Source organism: Podarcis vaucheri (genome assembly GCF_965113315.1).
Source record: "Podarcis vaucheri genome assembly, chromosome: 16".
Classification (NCBI taxonomy): domain Eukaryota; kingdom Metazoa; phylum Chordata; class Lepidosauria; order Squamata; family Lacertidae; genus Podarcis; species Podarcis vaucheri.
Window position 1 is genome coordinate 344,683 of NC_138754.1, and position 20,570 is coordinate 365,252.

At 51.8% G+C, this 20,570-nt stretch overlaps 1 protein-coding gene and 1 long non-coding RNA gene across 2 annotated transcripts in view; one reads left to right on the plus strand and one right to left on the minus strand.

The window, feature by feature from the left end:
* Positions 1-20,570, plus strand: part of LOC309520733 — a 274,646-nt gene that overhangs the window by 74,418 nt on the left and 179,658 nt on the right. The gene's annotated exons all lie outside the window — the stretch shown is intronic.
* KIRREL1 (kirre like nephrin family adhesion molecule 1) overlaps positions 1-20,570 on the minus strand; it is a 107,641-nt gene that overhangs the window by 4,899 nt on the left and 82,172 nt on the right. Inside the window, exons 3-14 of the mRNA XM_082202153.1 lie at positions 18,063-18,212; positions 13,776-13,933; positions 10,893-11,043; positions 9,914-10,019; positions 9,333-9,481; positions 8,533-8,660; positions 5,539-5,665; positions 3,985-4,085; positions 3,608-3,806; positions 2,428-2,535; positions 943-1,082; positions 709-786 (exon numbers count right to left, since the gene is read on the minus strand). Coding sequence (XP_082058279.1) covers positions 709-786; positions 943-1,082; positions 2,428-2,535; positions 3,608-3,806; positions 3,985-4,085; positions 5,539-5,665; positions 8,533-8,660; positions 9,333-9,481; positions 9,914-10,019; positions 10,893-11,043; positions 13,776-13,933; positions 18,063-18,212 — 1,595 coding nt within the window. The remainder of the gene's footprint in view (positions 1-708; positions 787-942; positions 1,083-2,427; positions 2,536-3,607; positions 3,807-3,984; positions 4,086-5,538; positions 5,666-8,532; positions 8,661-9,332; positions 9,482-9,913; positions 10,020-10,892; positions 11,044-13,775; positions 13,934-18,062; positions 18,213-20,570) is intronic.

Here is a 20,570-nt window from a genome sequence, read left to right on the forward strand (position 1 = left end):
GTGACTGAAATCCCTAGTCGGGCACCCACCTCCCCACTCCCTCTTTATTTTATTTTATTGATTTTACAGTTTAGTTTACATTCACACAAATAATATAATCAAAACATAAAGAATCCTACAAATTCTTCTTCTTCTCCTCCGTCCACTAATAGCCCCTTTTCACTGCATATCTTAACGTTCTCTACTTATCTATAAAATATTTATATTTCTCCCATACACCATAGATTGATTTCCTTACCGAGTGGGTTAAAAATCCTTTATGGACTTTTACCTTTTCATACCACAGATATGCATGCTAACCCAATCTGTTATCATGACCTTCCAAATCTAAAACACCCATATTTTCTAATGTTATCCATTTCCAAAGCCAGCAGAGGCAGGAAGCCTCATAATATGGCCTCAAATCTCAATTCCGTTCCCTCTTTTAACCTCTCTTCCTTGGCATTGTCATTGCCAGGCTCTAACTAACAGCGCTTTCCAGCTGATGAGATAAATTCATGGGGGAGGAGAGGGCTAATCATGGCTGCTGGCCACCTGGATGACGCCAGTTGGTGGAAACCGCGGGAGAGGAGAGGGCTTCCCACTGGGGGCATCTGGTTGGTCGCTGTGTGGGCAGGAGGCTGGACTAGATGGGCTCACTTTGGCTCTTCTTACAGCCTGTTCCTATGCAACTGTTTCTCGGTTCTCTGTCTCCCAGGCTCGTCTTACCTTCAGCTCATATTCTTCCCGAGTATCGATGGTGTCGCAGCGAAGGTCTTGCTTGAGATCCACGTCATCTTTGAACGGCTGGGTGACGGAAAGAGAACGTCAGGGACCTCGGTGGGCAGGGGGACGGAGGACTCTCTCCGTCCCTCCTAGCCACAAACCAGCCTTTCCTCCCGCCCCCTGGAGCTCACACCCCACCCCGAGGCAACAGCCCACAGACGGGAAAGGGCCCCTCACCGAGTAGATGGCTTTCATGATGCGTGTTGCCGTGGAGACGCTGGCCGTGTCCCCCTCGCGGTCCGTGTGCAGCGTCAGAGGCTCCCGGTTGACTGTCTCCACCTTGATGTCCAGCTTGCGCAACGTCACGTCCTTGCGGCCTGGGGGGGGGGAAAGAGGGCTCAATTAGATGCTGTGGGTTTTTAATATATATATAGTTTTTATTAAATTTTTCTAATTTACATTTCAAGATATTCCTTTAGACCTTAAATCAATGACTTCCTGTCTTCTCTTTCCGTGGTTTACACTGTTGAATTTATCTTAATGTTACCAGTGTTTTTAAATGTACACAATTTTCACCCAAATAATCAGTAAACATTTCCCAGCCTTCTTTAAATGTATGTTCTTCTTGTTTTCTTAATCTATATGTTAAATCTGCAAGCTGTGCATATTCCATCAGTTTCAGCTGCCACTCTACTTTGGTTGGGACCTCGCTCGTTTTCCATTTTTGGGCTAGCAAAACGCGGGCCGCAGTTGTGGCATACATAAATAATTATAGCTGCCATTATTTTAAGGCCTGTTGCAATTCTTTTCAGGGTAAAGGTGGGGGATATCTGTTAGAATTCCTGCTCGGTGACTGCAGTCATGGGATTGTTGTCTTTCACATGACGGTATACAGTATATGTGGGAAGTGACGGAGACAGGATGTTTGTGTTACTGTGTTCCATGAATTGGGACTATTGTCCTTTGTCCCTTTTCTCTTTGCTGTCTGATGCTAGAGAGAGAGGGAGCCACGTTGCAGTGCTCTGTGTGTGTTTATATGTAAATAAAGTAGATTAGCCAAAATGCTGAGTTGCTGAGGTCTGTTACACAACTGCGCAAACTCTGCGGATCCCTAAGTGTTCCGATGTCGGTTGGCATCGGTTGCTGTGATGTTCGGGCTGAAGAAAGATTTTGAAGCTCCCGAACGATCGACCAGGAGGGAGGGAACATGCCAGTCGGGCATGTGTCTCTAATAATAAATAATAATAATAATAATATTTTTTATTTATACCCTGCCCTCCCCAGCCAAGGCCAGGCTCAGGGCGGCTAACAACCAATAATAAAAACAAGTTGAATGAATACAGGGTCCTACTCGAGTGTAGGCTGAGCTCCTGACAATATCTGCGCCCACCCCCAGATCATAGAATTGTAGAATTGCAAGCCCCTGCAATGCAGGAATTGCAGCTGCTGGTTGTGACCTATAAAGCCCTTTACAGCTTAGGCCCAGCCCACGTTCAGACCGTATCCTCCCATATAAACCTGCCCAGGCTCTGAGGTCTTCAGGGGGGCCCATTTCTCGGTCTGGCCACCCTCCCAGGCCTGCTTGGTGGGGACACGGGAGAGGCAGGGCCTTCTCGGTGGTGGCTGCTCCCAGACACCTGTGGAACTCCCTCCCCAGTGAATTTGCCCCGGCACTCCTGGTTCCTGCTGCTGCCTCTCCCCCTGCCAGTGCGTCCCACTCACTTCCTTTGCGCCGTCTGTACAGGAAGCAGGCCAGGGCCACGAAGCAGAAGATGACCAGGATGCCAGCTCCGATGGTGGCACCAGCGATGATTCCCACGGGCAGAACTTCTGCAAAGGGAGAGAGGCAGGAGGGTGGGGAAAGGTCTCTCTCTTTCTCCCCCACCTTCAAGCACAGGGGCTGAAAGATCTGCCCCCCAACTCCTCCTTCATTTTAATTGAACTTGAAGAACACAGGAAGGGCCAGCAGGATCAGGCCAAAGGGGGTGGCATCTCGTCCAGCCTCCCTGTTCTCACGGTGAGCAGCTAGATGCCTGCGGGAATTGAAGCTCAAGAGCAGGAACTCTGTATTTTCCAGCCACTGGCATTCAGAAGCCTGTGGGGCCAGAGTGGGGCCCTTGGGGCCAGGAGCCCTGGACAGCCGTCTCCTGCATGAATTTGTCCAACCCCCTTTTAAAGGTGGTTCTGTCAAGGGCAGAAAACTTTAGGGCTGCTACACGTCCTGAATTTCCTAGACATGACTGGGATTTCAAAGGCGGAATTGACGTCCAGAGGAAATTCCCAAAAGGGGACGCTTTGGCCTGGACGTTAGACAAGTCAATCGAAAAACCGCAGGGTTTTTTGGCGTCTTTGTAAAAAACAACACCAGGACAATTTTGGGGTCTCCTGGTTTTTACTCTGTGAAATATGGCAACCCTAGAACTTGGGTGCTTCACTTCTAAAAAATTTAGCAGGGACAATTAGAATAAGATCTTTATTTGATTCTTGATATAAACCTCCAGAATGTATTTTGTATAGTGACGTTTTTGCCTCTATCTTTGGTACATTTTATTTTATTGCTATGGTCAGTGGCTGAAGCAAAGAAAGATTCTTCTTCTTCATTTCTACCTCTCGCTTGAAGAGGACATGCTGCCCAGACAGATCCAGCCTGTCCGTGTGTTGCTGCGGTTGTGATTTACCTGCCTTTTACTGGCACATTATGGGGGTCTCGCAATCCCTGTCCTGCACTGGCAAGGACTCCCTCTTTCCGTGTGCCAGCACCCACCCTGTGGAACTCCCCGCCTCTTGACAGCAGGCAGCTGCCTTCAACAGCGCTCATTGGGGCAACTTCTGAAAGCATTTCTGCTTAGGCCAGAATTGTGCATACGTGTTTTTAGTTGACTAATGATTCTGCCCCCCTGACCTTTCTCCTCCAGCTGAATGATGGCCGTCCGAGACCCAAAGCCGTTCCAGGCCGTGCAGTTGTAGTGGGTCTGGAAGTCGCTCTCCATCACGTTGTTGATGGTCAAGGTGGAGAGGACGCCGCTCCCGGTGTTGCTCCTCTCCACGGTGTAGCGCTCCAGGGTGCCCGCCTCCAAAAACTTCTCCTTCCAGCTCCAAGCCTTAGAGAACCATAGGATGGCAGGGTTGGAAGGGGTCCCCAGGGGTCATCCGGCCCAACCCCTTGCCACGCAGGGGCTCAAACCCACGACCTCGAGACCCAGAGCCTCCAGCTCTGCCCACTGAGCCCTCGATTTTGCCTCCTGCACTGATCTGCCCAACTGCCAAGGAAGGACTCACCATCCGGTCGGGGAGAGGGGTGCTCCCGATGAGGCACTCCACCTTGCCCTGGTCCCCCCGCACGGCGTATTGGACCGACTCGCTGGAGATGATGGGGGGGCCTAGAGAAAAACGGGAGGAAGAAGACGTCTGAGGGCAGAAAAGGTTTGGCCTTCTGTTGGGGGAGATATAGTCAGCAAGCGACTGAATAAAAGTGACACTTCCTCTGCCCCACTCCCCCCACCCCTTTTGAGCTGGTGCACCCCCAGCTGTTGTGGCCCCCAGCTCCCATGAAGGGCCAAGCTGGCAGAGGCTGGTGGGAGACGTTCGTCCCCAAAGTGTCTGTTGCGGAAGAGCCCTTGAACCTTTTCGTCTAGAGAGAAGGCCAGGAAGGGGAGACACAGCGGAGGTTCATAGGACCCACGGGCATCTGGCAAGGGGAATGCCAGACAAAAGCAAGGACTTCCTCACGCAGCACAGAGTTAAACTGTGGAACTCCCTGCCATGGAGGCAGCCATGGCCACCAACCTGGATGGCTCCAAAGGGGGATAAGATAAATTCATGGAGGAGGAGAGGGCTATGGAGGGCGACTGGCCAGAGCGGCTGTGCGCTCCCTCCGCTGCTGGGAGGCCTCGAATAACAGCAGCTGCTGAGAATCACAAGTGGGAAGAATTGCTGCTCTTGGGTTCAGGTCCTGCTGGTCCCCCGTCTTGTTCCTACAGTGGCCCACCAGATGCCTCAGGGGGAAACCTAAAGGCAGGATTCGAACACAGAGCCTCCTCCCCTTCTGTGGCTTCCAGGAATGAACGTTCAGAAGCACTGCTGCCTACGACTGTGGAGGCCAAGCCAAGCCGTCCTGGCTGCCGTCCCTCTCCTCCTCCATGAATTGGCCTAATCCTCTTTTAAAGCCATCCAAGCTGGTGGCCATGCCTGCCTCCTGTGGCAGGGAGTTCCATAGATGATGCACTGCATAAGGAAACAGCTTCCCCACAGGGCTCCACTGGCAGCCCTCCTTTGTCCAGCCTCAGTTTCCCCAACGACCCTCTGCTCTGACCTGTCTTTCCAAGGAAAGCAGGAGACCCCAGTCAGCTCAAACAACAAGCTCCGCTAATGAGAAGGATTAGGAAATTTTGCTCGGTGACATTAGGAAGAGATTATGATTCAAAATCCTTAGATCGGCTCCCACTGCTAACAGACCCTGCAGGGAACCCAGAGTCTTATTCATTGTCTCTTTAATACTTTTTGCTGTTAACCTGGGTCTCTCTCTCTCTCTCTCTCTCTCTCTCTCTCTCTCTCTCTCTCTCATATATTTTCAGGGGGAAGAGTCAGGGCAGGCAGGCTGTATCAGCAACTTCTGAGCCTGAAATGAGTGTAGGGCAGGGCAGGGCACAATCCAATGTCCCCCTCTTGTGCCAGCCCCTGTGAAATGAACAAGCGCTATGGCAGAGCCCGGGTGACCCTCAGGACCACAGAACTGCAAAGTTGGAAGGGACCCGCCCTCCATCTCAGCAGACGCGCCAGGCTCGCAGTCCAACAGGTGAAGCGGCTGCCTCTGCGCTTCGCGGCCTCACTCACCGTTGACGATGAGGGCGACTTCTCTCTCGCCGACCCCGATCCGCGGCACGATGGCCTTGCAGACGTACAGCCCGGCGTCTGCCTGTGTGACGGACTTGAGGTACAGCTGGTTGCTGTTGCTTAGCACCTGAGGATGCAAGCGGGATGCAAGTGTGAGGGAGAGAGGAAGGAGAGATCCTGCACCCGTCTCCCTCTCCCCTTTTCCAGCAGACCTCTAGCCCTTCCCCTGAACCCAAGCTAGCATAACGTCGTCTGGATGTCTTGGTCTTCCCTTCCCCACAACCTTTCTTCTGCCTTCTCTGTCTTTGTTTTGGTCTTCCTCTCTCTCTCGCTCGCGTGAAGCTCCACGGACCTCAACGCCACCGCATCCTGGGGGTGGGGAGGGGGACATTTGATGCCCTTCAGATGTGGCCAGACTTCAACCCCCACCATCCCAAACAGATAGCCCTGAAGGTCGGGCCTGAGGCGACTGGATCCCAACAACGTCTGGAGACTCCACAGCCGCTGGTGTGTCCATTTGATCCCTATAACCTACGCAGGGATGCTAAAACAGCTTTAAAACAATAATGGCAATGGCCTGCTATGGATGATGAAGGTTATCTGTACTTGCATATATATTAAACCATGGAAGGAATTTGGTGTTGCACTATGGCAAAACATTTAGTCAGCGAAAGGATTCTAGCTTGGCAGGTGGAACAGCCTTCTTCCTCCTCACCCATTGTATTGATTTAGGGCAAGCGGCCCTTGGGGGGTTGTTTAACCAACCCATGGACCCCCGCCGCCTGCTCGGCCGGCTCCTGTGCACAGTGCTAAACCGGCACGGAGCAGAGCAAGGACCGCCTTCTGCAATGCGGGCCGGCTTCCCATTGGCTGCAGGAAGCTGCACACACCTCCTCTGCGCTGGAAATAGCATTTGCGCATGCGTGCGCACTCTCCCGCACACCACAGCATCTGCGGGATCGTGAACTGGCCCATGCCCGACCCCTGATTTAGGGGCTCCCCCTGTGCAGATGGTGCATCCTAAATACCAAGCAAAGGGTGACGGCTGGAGCCCAGGATCCCTCGATGGCCCAACCCCGGGCAGCCACGTTTTCAGTGAGGTCCGCTCTCGACTGTCGAGAGAGGGAGCTTTAACTGTGAGAGCAGCAGAGGCTGTTTTGATGCTGCTTTGTGCCTCAGAATCAGTCTGTAAATATTAGTCAGTCTCATGTATAAAGGTAAAGGTAACCCTGCCCGAACGGGCCAGTCTTGACAGACTGTGGGGTTTGTGCGCCCATCTCACATTTATTGGCCGGGGGCCAGCGCTGTCCGCAGACACTTCCGGGTCACGTGGCCAGCGTGACAACACTGCTCTGGCGAGCCAGAGCCGCACACGGAACGCCGTTTACCTTCCCGCTGGTAAGCGGTACCTATTTATCTACTTGCCCCCGGGGGTGCTTTCGAACTGCTAGGTGGGCAGGCGCTGGGACCGAGCAGCGGGAGCGCACCCCGCCGCGGGGATTCGAACCGCCGACCTTTCGATCGGCAAGCCCTAGGCGCTGAGGCTTTAGCCCACAGCGCCACCCGCGTCCTCATGTATAAATCCATGTAAATATGCTTTTGTATACCAAGCAAAAGTCATGCGTGATTTTTAAACTTTAAACAGGGTACCCTGTGCAATCTTTTCTAGGAGAGAAAGACTATTAAAAAGGGTCAAACAACCAGGGGGCAACGTCCGCACGTAGAATTGCAATGATTTTGGGGGCACAGGAGGAGGAGGGGAGATGTTCCACAATACAAGCAGAAGTGCTCCCAGACAGGACTCATTGGCTGGATCTCACCCTCTCCATTTTATCTATTTACTGGTCTATATTGTTGGCCCCCTTGCCTGGATTAAGACCCCCCCTGCTTGGCGCTCTGGACTCCAATGCCCATCAGTGACAGGGTGGTTGGCAGTTGCACCCCCAAACAGAGGGCACCAGGTTGGGGAAGACAACACAGCCTGAACTCAGAGTGTTTCGACTTTGGGTTGCCAGATCATGTTGAGCCACAACATCCCCCATCCCCAACCAGCTTAGCCAAGGGCCAGGGATGATAGGACTTGTAGTGAGGGCCTGTGAGATGCTGGTTACGTCAACAGCATTTTATTTTATTTTAGAAAAACCATTTTGTTAATAAACATAAGAAACCCAAGATAAAAGATCATAAAGAAGTACTGTTCAGCAGGTTGAAAGCAGCATAAGGTTGAATATTATTATCATTTAACTTGTTGTTCCAAAGCATTACCAAAAATACATTTCCCCCCATCAGTCTGCTAGGCTGGTTTAGATGTGTTCTTTTGTAATAAGCTTAATCATAGTTACTATGGGCCAAATGTTCTCAGTCCACTGAGATCTTGCAGGAGATATGCTTCCCCTAAACAATGTTCTTATAATCTTAGCAGTAGTTATAAGGTGAAACACTATTTCTTGACCATTTTTTGGAATAACGTCTGCTAGAAAAATAAGCAGAAATGTTTTCGGTCCCAATGGTATACGATATCCTAATATATCAGAGATTTTAGCCTGAACGGATTTCCAGAATATTTCTATTTGAGAACAACTCTGAAAAGTGTGTATGTAATACACCTTTTTTAGAAAAAAGAAAAGAAAAGGAGTAGGTAGAAGGGATTTGTTTAAAATACCCAACAAATCACCACCGCAGAAACACTGCAAAAGCAAATTCACTCACTGCAAAAGCACACACACACACACACACACACACACACAAACGGATCGATAGAAACAGCAGATGAAACGCAGGCAGTTCCCTCATTTATAACCCAGCAAATAAACATTCTGGTCCGGGAGGCACAAGCCTGTTTTCCTCTGAGCGATCTGGGAATGGCAACGGCCGGCCTAATTTGCTGCCCTGTCAAGGACCCCCCCAAACACCAAGGCAGGGGCACCCAGGGGCCGGATCACCCCAAAGAGAGTGGGTTGGGGTCAGGAGGAGAGGGAAGAGAACGGCACCGACCATGTTGGATTCCTTCTTGGTCCAGGTGAGGGTGAGGGGCGGGTTCCCTGCCCACACGCAGGTGAGCGTCACATCCAGGCTGATGTTGGTGGTCGTGGGCTTGGGCTCCACCACGATGCGAGGGGCAACTGGGGAGAGAACGAGAGCGTCAGGAGATCTGCCCCCATCTCTCTCAGAAGACCGAACCGGGTGGCCCTTGGGCTCTGTCTGCATAAAGAAGTCTCTTGGGATAGCAGAACCTCCATGGCCGAGGACAGTCTACCTCTGAATACCAGGCGAGGCAACTGCGGAGGACTTTTGCACGCCTGTTCTGCTTCTGGGCACCTGGCTGGCCCCTGCGAGAACAGGACGCCAGGACCCCTTTGGGCCTGATCCTGTGGCAGGGCTCTCCTCTCTCTCTCTCTCTCGTGCTTGACTGAACCTGTGATAGCCATACCTACATCTAAAATGTGTGTGTCTTAAGGCAGACATCGCGGGCAGCGGAACACAGGAGGACTGGCTGGTAAATGTATCTGGCCAGGATATGACCAAATGCTGCTCCTCCTCCAGGAAGTCAAACAGTGACCTACCTGGTCACAGGGCTCAAGATGGGCAGACCTCTCTCTCCTGCATTAGGGACCCTTCCCAGGCCACCCCCTCCCTGGCTGGAGATGCACCCCAAACTCTGATCCTGCCTCTCGCTTGCCTGGGAGTCTGTCCCAAGGGGACATTTGCACCTGGGCCTTCTTCCCATTTTGCCTCTGGCCAGGTTCTCCAGGTGAGCCCTTCCAGACCACCTCCTCGCCCCCAGCCCCACTCACAATGCACGTCCACCAGGGTGCTGACGTTGGTGCTCCCCACGTCGTTGTGCACTTCACACGAGACGGGCTCCGTGAAAAAGGTGTAGTCCACCTGCGTCTCGTATCTGCTTTCCTTGGCGTCTTCGATGATGAGGCCTCCTTTGGCCCACCTGGGGGCGAGGGCAGAGAAAGCGGCATCAGAAGAAGCAGGGGGGCTTCTGAAACCTCTAGTCCACCCACCCAGCCTCATCCTAGGACCTGTTTCCCAGGGCTAGACTGTGGAACTCCCTGCCACAAGGGCAGTGGATAAAATGGACACTGGGCATCCAATGAAGCTGAATGTTGGAAGATTCGGGAGGGATAAGTCTTTCTTCACACAGGGCATAGTTAAATGATGAACACCAACCTGGTTGGCTTTAAAAAGAGGACTGGGCCAATACATGGAGGAAGAGAGGGAAACTGATGGCTAGGAGCCACAGCGGCAGTGCTCTGCCCTGCACAGTTGGGGACAGCGATGCTTCTGAAGAACAGCTGCCAGAAGCTGCAGGAGGGGCCCCCTTTGGCCTGATCCTGCGGTCTCCCCCACCTTCACCCTGACTCACCTGTAGCCTTTGATCTCTGGGTTGGCGGTGGCCACGCAGGTGAAGGTGACTCGCTCTCCTTCCTGCACCGTCTGGGGCTGAATGGACAGCGTCACCGTGGGGGGGTCTGCCGGGCAGAAGGAAGGAAGGGCATTTGGGGGCGGGGGAGCAACACCCCTTGCCTGCAAAGCAGCAAAGACCCCTTCCTGGCCAATTCTCAGAAGTCAAAGTCAGTCGGGAAGAGCACGACTCCAATCTGTTCCTGAGATCCCTCTACCTGGGTGACCATGACCCCTCCCCAGGAGGGGAAAACAAAATAAGTCCCATGGGTCTACAGCATATTATTATGGATAATAATTTATTGTTGTTATTATTATTACTACAGTCAAATCTTGGTTGTCAAACATAAAGCCGTGTCGGAAGTTCAGCTTCCAAAAAACGGTTGTAAACTGGAGCATTTACTTCCTGGTTTTCAGCGTTCGGGAGCCAAAACATTCCAAAGCGGAGGCATTTGGGATCTGAGGTTTGACTGTATTATAATACTGATTTATATCCTGCCTTTTTTTTTTTGACAGGGACGCAAGGCGGCTCAGAGATAAGACCGAAACAGCTAAAAACATTGAGTGGGGTGTGGGTGTGTGAAGAGCAATAATTAAAAAACATTAATTGATTTTAAACACACATATTATATGACATGATACAAAACACCCACAACATACAGATAACTACCATAACTATCCATCTCCCCCCTTTGCCAGCCTCTGCCACCAGCACAACCAACTTTTGAGTTGCATCCAGCGGCTTTCTGCTCCAAGGAGACCTATTGGCGTTGATGGGCAAACGGGGCCTATTCACTTAACCTTGGGTCTGCTTCCAGGGGGGCCACGGACTTTGCTTTTCTCCGATCAGCCCTCCAAATCAGTGCCAAGGCCCCTGGGCATCCTCAGGTACCCCCTTGGGATATCTGGGGGCACTGAGAACGAGGCCGCCCCCCACTCACGGTGAACGTTGAGCTTGATGGAGGTCTCCTTGCCCGCTGGGATGGCGTCGTTGGCGCAGCGACAGACGTAGACGCGTCCGATGTCCTGGTCGGTGGGGTTGATGAGCAGCTGGCTGAGCGTGGATTCTCGCTTCCCGTCCGGCAAGACTTCCTGGAGGGGCGAGAGAAGGAGATGGCCGTGTGGGGAAGGGCCGGCTGGGGGGGGGGGCGGGTGGAGAAGAAGGCAGCTGGTTTTCTCCTGCTTTGGAGAGCAGGATCCGGATCAACGGGGAAGGAGATTCTGACTGAACATCAGGAGGAACTGTCTGAGGGTGAGAGTTCTTTGGCAGGAATTCCTTAGCTGCGATTCCTGCATCGCAGGGGTTAGTCTAGATTACTCTTGGGGTCCCTTTCCAACTCTACAGTTTTAAGATAACACGATATTCTTACTATTATCTATTACGTTTGCATGTTGCCCTTCATCTGAAGACCTCAGGGCAGTTCACAAGATAAAAACAAATGCATAATAAAAACAGGAACAATAATGATCCCAGTCCTCCGATTCCAGTCCTTGTGATTCTGAATCAAGGGCTGATCTAAATGAGAACAAAGGAAGTTGCCTTAGACAGAGTCAGATTCTTCTGCCCATCCAGCTCAGTATTGCCCACACTGACTGGCAGCAGCTCGGGGTGTGTGTGTGTCTTTGTCCAGTCCAACCTGGAGATGCCGCCAGTGGGGGTTGATTCTGGGACCTTCTGCATGCCAAGCAGGTGTTCTGCCACTGAGCTCCAGCCCTTCCTCATATCCAGTTGTGGCGTTTTCTTCCTTCCCTCTTCTCCCTGCCAGGAAAACCCTCTCTCTGCTCTGTGGAGTTTTCCTCTCCCTTCTCAATTATGAATCCCACCTCCCTCCCCCCCCCCAAGTCACCACCACTGGAACTTCCTCACTGACGGCCCCCTCCCTGCGCCAGCTCCTGAGCCAAGCCGTTCCTGCTCATTAATCCCCCCAGACATTTATGGGGCGATAACATTGATTCCGACAACCTCGTTGGGCCTTTAATGGGCACAGGCAGAACGAAACAGGAACTTGGTTCGGCTCCAGACTTAATTTGGAAGCGGCGGTCCGTGCAAAATGCAGCCAGGCTCCTTCCCCTCGTAAGGATGCAAGAAAAGCCCTGCAGGATCCGGCCTATCTAGCTCAGCCTCCTGTTCTCACAATGGCTGCATGCCGCTCAGACTCTCGGTAGAGTGCCTCTGGAGCTGGAGGTTCCACGGAAACAGAAGAAGAGCCTGGCTGCTGGATCTGGCCAAGGGGGGGGGGCCATCTAGTTCAGAATCCTTTCTTTGCAGGGCTCAGCCGGATGGCACAAGAGCTGAGCACAATGGCAGCATCTAAGAACATGGAAGAGCTTGGTGGATCTGGCCAGGGGCGGGGGTGACGCACCCCCATGTTGCCGCTTGGGGAGAAACAGGCACGGCCCAGAATCCTGGCTCAGGGTGGCAAATCAGGTGCCCCAATGGGAAGCCCAGGGCTGTTGCTCAGAATAATAATAATAATAATAATAATAATAATAATAATAATAATAATAATAAATAAATTTTATTTATACCCTGCCCTCCCCAGCCAAGACTGGGCTCAGGGTGGCTAACACCAGATATAAAAACAATTGATTAAAATACAACTTAAAAACAAGATTAAAGATGGAGGCAGAGCACAGCCAAGGTGGCTGGCAGCCAGAGATAGCTACTTATCTCCCATTAATTCCTCTTTTTCCTCCACTCACAAAAGAAAGAAAAATGGGGTGGGGGGTGAGAAAAGCTGGCTTCTGAAGCTCATTGGAAGGAGCTGGAACTCCTGGGTCCTTTCCTTCTGTTCTCCGTTCCAAGAGCCAAGCCAGAATCAGGCCCCCTCCTGACATGGGTGGGGGGCCGGGTTCCCTTTGGTGAACCAGAAGGCGCAGAGTCCCACCTTCTGCTCCAGGTTTGGATAGAGGAGACAGCGGGGTTGAGAAGGCAGCCAGAACTCCCTGCTCAAATGCAGCGTGCGACACTTTTCAATTAAGTGAAAAGGCGAGGAAGAAGAGACAAGTTTGCAAAGTTTCCTGGCCTGGAGAAAGCAGACGGAGGAACGTTTTTCTCCCTCTGCCGTAATGCTAGAACTCATGGGCATCCAATGAAATTGGCCATTGGGAGATTTAGGGCAGGCACAAGAAAGTCTATGCAGCTCAGCGTTAAGCTGTGGAACTCCCTGCCACGGGAGGAGGCAGTGATGGCCACCAACCTGGATGGCTTTAAAAGAGGATTGGACAAATTCATGGAGGAGGAGAGGGCTCCTGGCCACCCCGGCTTTGCTCTGCCCTCAGAGGCAACAACGCTGGAACCTCAGGAGAGGACAGGGCTCTTGAGCTCAAATCCTGCTTGTGGGTTTCCCATGGGGAACATCTGCTTGGCCAGTGTGAGATGATGCTGCTGGGCTAGATGGCTATGCGCCTGATCCAGCAGGTTCTACTCATGTGCAAACTGAGGCAAGACTAAATGACATCACAAAACTCTCCGCATAGCCACAAAACCTGTGACATCCTGTCCTGGGAGTTTATGCCTCCTGGAACTCCTGCAAGGATTTCCCACAGCTTTTTAAAATTTTATCCATTCCCGGATCCAGCAAATACAGGAGGCTTCATAATATAACTTCAAAGACCCGCCTCTTCTGGGTCCAAAACGACCCACAAGTCCACAGCTATGCAGCAACTGAATGCATGAAGAATGGTCTCCGCCTGCAATATTGCCTCATCTCCAGGGGTCTGGCATACATGCAAAAGTTGCTGGGCTGCAACTAAGAAGACACCTCCTTTGTCGCCCAGCCTCCCCCCCCAGCGGGATCCGAAGCAGCCCCCCCTGCCCCTACCGTGGTTGTGGCCGCTTCCAACTGCTGCACCCCATCGCGGAACCAGACGATGGTGGCGGCCGGCTTGGCGTTGCGCGCCCGGCACGTGAGGTTGTGCGGGGTCCCAGCCCGCAGTAGGATCTCAGGGGCTCCGTCGATCACGGGGTCCTCGGGAGGAACTGCGGAGGGAGAGGCAAAGAGGGTCAGCCATCCCTTTGAACGCCTACATGCTGCCCCCGCCCTAGGATACACTTGGCTCCCCAGGCCAGGAAGCCATTCGAGGTCCTCCAGGTGTGGCTGAACTACAACTCCCAGAAGCCCCAGAAGCCAGCCTGGACGATGGTCAGGGATGTCAGGAGTTGGGAGTCATAGGTGTTCCCTGTTGCTGCCTCAGGTGAGCTCCCCAGCCTCCGGAAGAAGCCCTGCTTAACCCCCTCTGCTTTCTATGGGGTGAAAGATGTGTGGGTTGGACTAGATGATCCCCTGGGATCCCTTCCAACGCTATAATTCTACGATTCTTTGATTCTGTGATTCTACTCTTCTTCTGTTCAGTTCCACAGGGGGGATTTAAGAAGCAGCTGCCTCCGCTCCGCTCCTCTCTGATGAAATATATATATATATCTCCCTCTTTGTGATGAGGCTCTTTCCGCAAGGCAGAGAGGAACTCTGCCTGCTACCTGCGGAGATTTCGGAAGGCTGGGCTCTCCCTCCTTGTTCTCTCCTGAGTGGTCTTGTTTTAAAATTGCTCCGTGCAAGCTAGCTGGGTGGAGAGCAGCAGCTCTTCAAAACACGCCACGACTTTGCAGGATTCCACCTCCCCTCAAATAATAAAAGAATCCAGGCTGCATAATTCTGAAATATTGATGCTGCTTCAGTGACAAGGAAACAGAGGGTCCCTCACGGTTTTCCTCTCTTTTTTGGGAAAGAAAAATCAAGACCGAGTTGACAGCCTGATTGTCACTCAGGAAGATAAAGAGACATGCTCCCCCCCCTTTTCTTTTTTTGATGGATTCATTTTCCTTAGATATAGACAGGGGTCCATTATTGATTTATGATCACCCTTTTAATTTAAAATAATAATAGGAGCAACAACCTGCTAAAAAAAGGCCTTGTTCAGAGGAAGAAGTGAAGATGAAGGAGGGGAGAAAATGGGGCGTCTTGGCGCTTGTTAATTATGAAGCAGTGAGGGGGGGTCAGGCGGAGAGGGAGGCAGAGGGGTGTTTGATTAGGAAAGAGATTTGGGGAGGCTCCCCCCCCCACTCTTTGCTTGCAACTAATCACAAAGCAATTGCATGCAACATGAACAGGTGAAAAGGATCGAGGGGTCTGAGCAGAACAGAAGCTCAACAGGAGCCAAGTGTGTGATGCAGCAGCAAAAAAGGCGAATGCTATTCTAGGTTGCAGGAAGAGAAGTCTAGTGTCCAGATCAAGGGAAGTAATAATACCACTCTATGCTGCCTCAGCCAGACCCCACCTGGAAGACAGTCGTACCTCGGTTTACGACCTTAATCCGGTTGCAAACTGAAACCGGTTGCAAACTGAAACCGGTCATAAACTGAGACGCACTTTCCCCATGGAGGCTTCCCGCTGCTGATGCCCTTCCACTGTTCAGATTCTGGCCTAGACCGTGGTGAAGTTTGCAAACCGGGACACTATTTCCGGGTTTGTAAACTGAAAAATTTGTAAGCTGGACTGGTCGTAAACCGAGGTACCACTGCACTGTGTCTAGTTCTGGGCACCACAATTTGAGAAGGAGATGGACAAGCTGGAAGATGGGCAGGGGAGGGGGACTGAGATGACCAAGGGGCTGGAAGCCCAGCCCTGTGAGGAATGGCCGAGGGCGTTGGGGGTGCTGAGGCTGGAAAAGAGGAGAACAAGAGGAGATACGAGAGCCCTCTTCAAATACCCGAAGGGCTGTCACAGGGAAGATGGAGCGAGTTTGTTTCCTGCTGCTCCGGACAGAAGGAGCAGGACCTTGATCAATGGAATGACCAGTAAGGAGATGCTGAGCCAAGGGCCACTGGGCAGGAGGGCAAACACCCTGGGAAGGTGGCCGACTCTTCTTTGCTTGAGGCCAAGGATTATTTAGCCCTGCCGGGGGTTGGTCTAGATGACCTTTGGGTTCCCTTCCAGCTCCATGATTTCTGTTCTCACCAACCTTCCCTTGACTGGCTCAGGCCAGGCCACTGGGGTGGGGAGGGGGTCCTGCCTCAGCCATTGGTATTCCTAGTGGCGCGTCTCCTCCATGCGGCTGACAGCCGGCCGTTTGGGGTCAGCAGCTGGGGCAGGCCGCTAGAGAGACCCAGAGATCCATTCTCATGGCCACAAGTGGGGTTTGGGCAGGGAAGGACGCCAGGGGTGTAAATGGGGTGGGGAGGGAGAGGGAGAGTCTGCCCCCTGTCCCCCAACAACCGCAGCTCCCCGATGTGGATTGGGGGCTGGCAAAAGCCCGTCTCCTTCCCCCTTCTGCCTGTTCGGTCGGGATCTCCGCCCTCAAAATGTGAATCAGTCGGTTTCGATCTTGCTCTCCAGAAACAAGATTGCTGCAGTTTCTATGGGGCAGCCCCCTAGATATTTGGAAATGGCCACCAAAGCCCCTCTCCGTCTTTGACAGCGCTCCCTTCCTCTCGGTCCTGGATCCCCAAAGCTGCTCCAACTACGACTCCCCCTCCCCCTGCCACCCGCAGGATCAGGCTGTTTCGTCCCATTGATCGCGCCTCTGCCCCCCCCCCCCACATTCCCCCTCCGCTCTTAATGCCTTAATATATATTCATGGCCAGCATGAGTTACACTTGCCGTGGGGGGCTGTAAATTTGTGTTCTCCCCCACTTGCTTCATAAAAGCTGCAGAGGAATGTTAGACCCTGTGGAAAACTTCAAGGGGGGGGGGCGGACTCTGTGCTTCTCCCGCCTGCCTGCTCCCTCCTCTCCCCCACCCAGCAACTGCATTAGAAAGGAAAAGCAAAAATGGAGAGAGGAAATCTTCGCTAGGAGGTTATTTCTGCCCCTGCCCCACAAGTGAGATAGATTGCTCCCAGAGCTGGGGTCAGTCTGAGCCTAATCTGCACCCCCCCAAAAAAAACCCAGGAGTCAGGGGCATCTTGGTGGCCCCACTTTGTCTTCATGAGCTCCCTTGGGAGGCTTCCTTGGGGAATCACAGAATCGTAGAGTTGGAGGGGACCCCAGCGGCCATCCAGCCCACCCCCTGCAACGCAGGAAGCACAGCTAAGTCGCCATTGTTATCTGTAGCACCAGGAGAAATGAGGTTTCCAGAAGAGGGCCGAGCCTGGAGCAGCTTTGAGAAGAAGAGGGGCCCAAGGAAAAGAAGGAACGTACTTTCATATGTAGTGGAATTGTAAAATAAAAAACAAAAAAATATTGGGAAATGATTTACAATGAATTGAAAAGAATGTTTAAGATAACTTTTGTTAAAAGACCAGAAGCTTTTTTACTGGGCATTTCAGGCCAAAAGAGAAGAAAAAACTGTTCATGTATGCAACAACAGTGGCTAGGACTTCACTAGCCCAAAGATGGAAAAGTGATGAAATACCAACCAAAGAACAATGGCAAGAGAACTGATGGACTATGCTGAAATGGTGAAGCCAAATGAAAGACTCAGAGACAAAGACAACAGAGATTTTAAAGAAGATTGGGAACCATTTATGCTACATCAATGGAATCAATGTAAAGAAATGGCCTCACTCGCTGGGTTCGAGTAAACGCTTACAATTAACAATATAAACATAGAAGCTATAAAGATGAGGTCAAAATGATAAGAATATAACAGCATTTAATTTAAGGATATAATATTAAAATATAGTATTGTAAGCAGGTCAAGTTCATATGTAAAAAACCAGAAGGGGAAGTTGAGGGAAGTCATGTGTGGGGGGGGAGCGGGGAATTCAGCTTGTTATTATTTGCTATGATGTAGTTGTGAACAAATAATAACAATGTTAAATTATATATATATATATATATATATATATATAGAGAGAGAGAGAGAGAGAGAGAAAGAAAATAAATAAATAAGAGGGGCCATGATAGAGGGGTCCGAGATTGTGTGGTGTGAAAGTGGACAGAGGTTTTTCCCCTCCCTCTCTCGTAATACTAGACCCCAACGGAGGTCCCAATGAAGTGGGATGTTGGAGGAATCAGGACAGAATCCAGGTTGTTGCAGGAACAGCTAGAGATCCGCGCAGAGCAGCACCGTTTAGAACTTCTCTAAGAGGCGTCCCAAGTTCTAGTCTTCAGTTCTTCCCCAAAGGGATGGGGGGGGGCAGATGAGGAGAAATGTCAGAACAGCACTTACTGAGGACTGTCAGCTTGGCGCGCCGGGAGCGAAGCGCGGCTTCTGTGGCCTGGCACTCGTAGAGGGCATCGTCCGAGAGCTCGGCGTCCGTGATCTCCAGGTTGTATTGTCCAGAATCAGAGGCTCCAATGATCCTGTACCGGGGCCAGGCTGCGAGAGATTTTTTAAAACAAAGGAGATGCAATGGTCAGGCCATGGTGAACAAGCAGCCACAAGGAATTTCTATCATTATCATCATCATCATTATTATTATTATTATTATTATTATTATTATTATTAGCCTGCTTTTTCCCAGGACTGCGACACAAGGCGGCTTACACAGAAATTCAGACAAGACACATAAAACACAAAAAACTGAAAACATAGAAAAGATCATCACTAACAAATAATTAAGCTGCTGTTGAATTAAAAGGCACATCTACTAAAAGAGAAATGATAAACATAATAATGAAAACAGTGCAGTGTTATTTAAAAGCCCCTTCCTTGAAAAGCAGGCAGTTCCCAAAGGCTTCTCCTATTGATGACATTTATCTAACACTTGATCATTTAGGGTTCCTGAGGGGTGCAGAGAAGAAAGGAACCAGGTGGAGAATGAAGAAGTCAGGGACATCCAGCCGCCTGCATTTCCGCCCTCTGGAGCACCCAGACAGTCTTCAAAGGCAGCCCCAGGGGGAGAGGACTGCAGTAGCCCAGCCAGAACGCCAGGCTTGCCCTCCTGGGCCACCATTTCTCTAAGGGAGGCTGCCAGTGTGTCCTGCTGGTCCCCTTTGTATGCAAAATGGGCACCTCAAATGCCTAGTTGAGGAGAAAGAGCAAAGATCGCCCCCCGAGAGTGGAGTCAGCCTTTGAAGAACTGAGCCGCTTCTTTCAGTTCCTTCCCCTCCCAACACCAGGGATCCAGTTCCCTTTCTAGTGCCTGGGATCCATGATGGGATCCTCCATGGAGCTGGCCAGCCTGGCTGATCCCTTGGGAGCAAACCTGAGAATGCAGCAAACAGACTAGGAGGAGTTCCCGGGTGCCTTTGGGGTTCTCTTTGGCCCTTCTGCCTGCTTCCCCCTCCCTTTATTCCTAATAAAGTTCCTTAATTTGACTGCCAAAGTCCGAGTGTCTGCCAACCTCGGGGTTTCTGAATCCCACTTGGCCTTCAGGCTGCTGGGAGCTGAAGACGGGCGTTTCAAGCGACCAGGGCACTCCTCTGCCAGAGGCAGGCTGCCTTTATGCTCAAGTAAAGCACCACTGCGCAGCGGAGTGCTGGGCCCCTGGATGGGGGCTCCCTCCCCTATGGGGCTGAAGCAGAAACCGGGCGGAGAGGAAGACCTCCAGGCGACACCGCAGGGCTGTTGTGTCACACAAACCAGGATGAGAGAAACTCTGTGCATGTGCCGAGTTCATCATAGGAACAGCACTCATGTGTCTGCATAGGCACCATTTTGCACACGTTTCATGATGATCCTCGTCTCTCATCCCCAAATTTCGGGACTGGCCTGGGCTCACCCAGAGTTCCTTTCATGCCGTGCTTTGGAGTCATGGGTCCGGACAGTGGTTTATACAGATTTTTTGGTCCCACCTCTTTCTCCGGGGAAAACCCATTGTTTACCGCTAAATCGTGACAAATGGCGATCTGCGGCAAACCCCATTGTTGTTTGCTTCGATTCAGCAAGCAGGTTCTCAGGGCGAATCATTTCTCCCCACTATGGGAGAGAGCCGCAGAATTTGGGGACCGCGGCTTGTATTCCCAAGGAGCCCGTTTTCTGCCCTTAGGAAGGCTGCAGACGTGCGCTTGACGCCCCCTGCGCAATCTGCACCCGCGCAACCTCTGCGAGGGCTGGGGAGGCAGCGCCAAGGGGGCTCCCTGCTCAGTCCACCTCGCCGCCCCCCTCCAGGAAGAGCAGGTGCCAAGGAAAAGAATGTCAACATATGCAAATGAGCTCAGCACGCATAATTTCCTCGTTAAAAGTGGCAGAGTGCAGCTTTCTCCTGGTGTACCACCGTAATAACCTCGGCGTCAGGTTTTAATTATTTTCATTTATTTGTTTTACTCCCAGGACGCCGGTCTGTGGAGGCGGCCGATGGCTTGGTCAGGGCGAATGGGGAAAAGGTCAGGCGGACGTCTGCAAAGTAACTGTCCGAGGAGTTAATTAACAAAGGCCGGAAAAAGAGAAGGGCATCCTGCTCTGGCCGGTGGAGTCCAAGGGGTGGCTGCCCCCTCCTGCCCCCTAGAAAGAGGATCAGCTGGAGACCCCACTCCATCCCCACTGGCCACAAAAGGAGCCTACATTCCCCTCTCCTGGCCAGAATGAAGAACAGAATGAAGATACCTTGGGATCCCTTTAGCTCAGCATTGTCTACACTGACTGGCAGCCGCTCTCCAGTCCTTCTACACACAGGGCAGGGTTGAACTGTGGAACTCCCTGCCACTGGAGGGAATTTACAAGAAGACTGGATAAATTCATGGGGGAGGAGAGGACAATTGAGGGCGATGAGCCAGGGTGGCTTTGCTCTCCCTC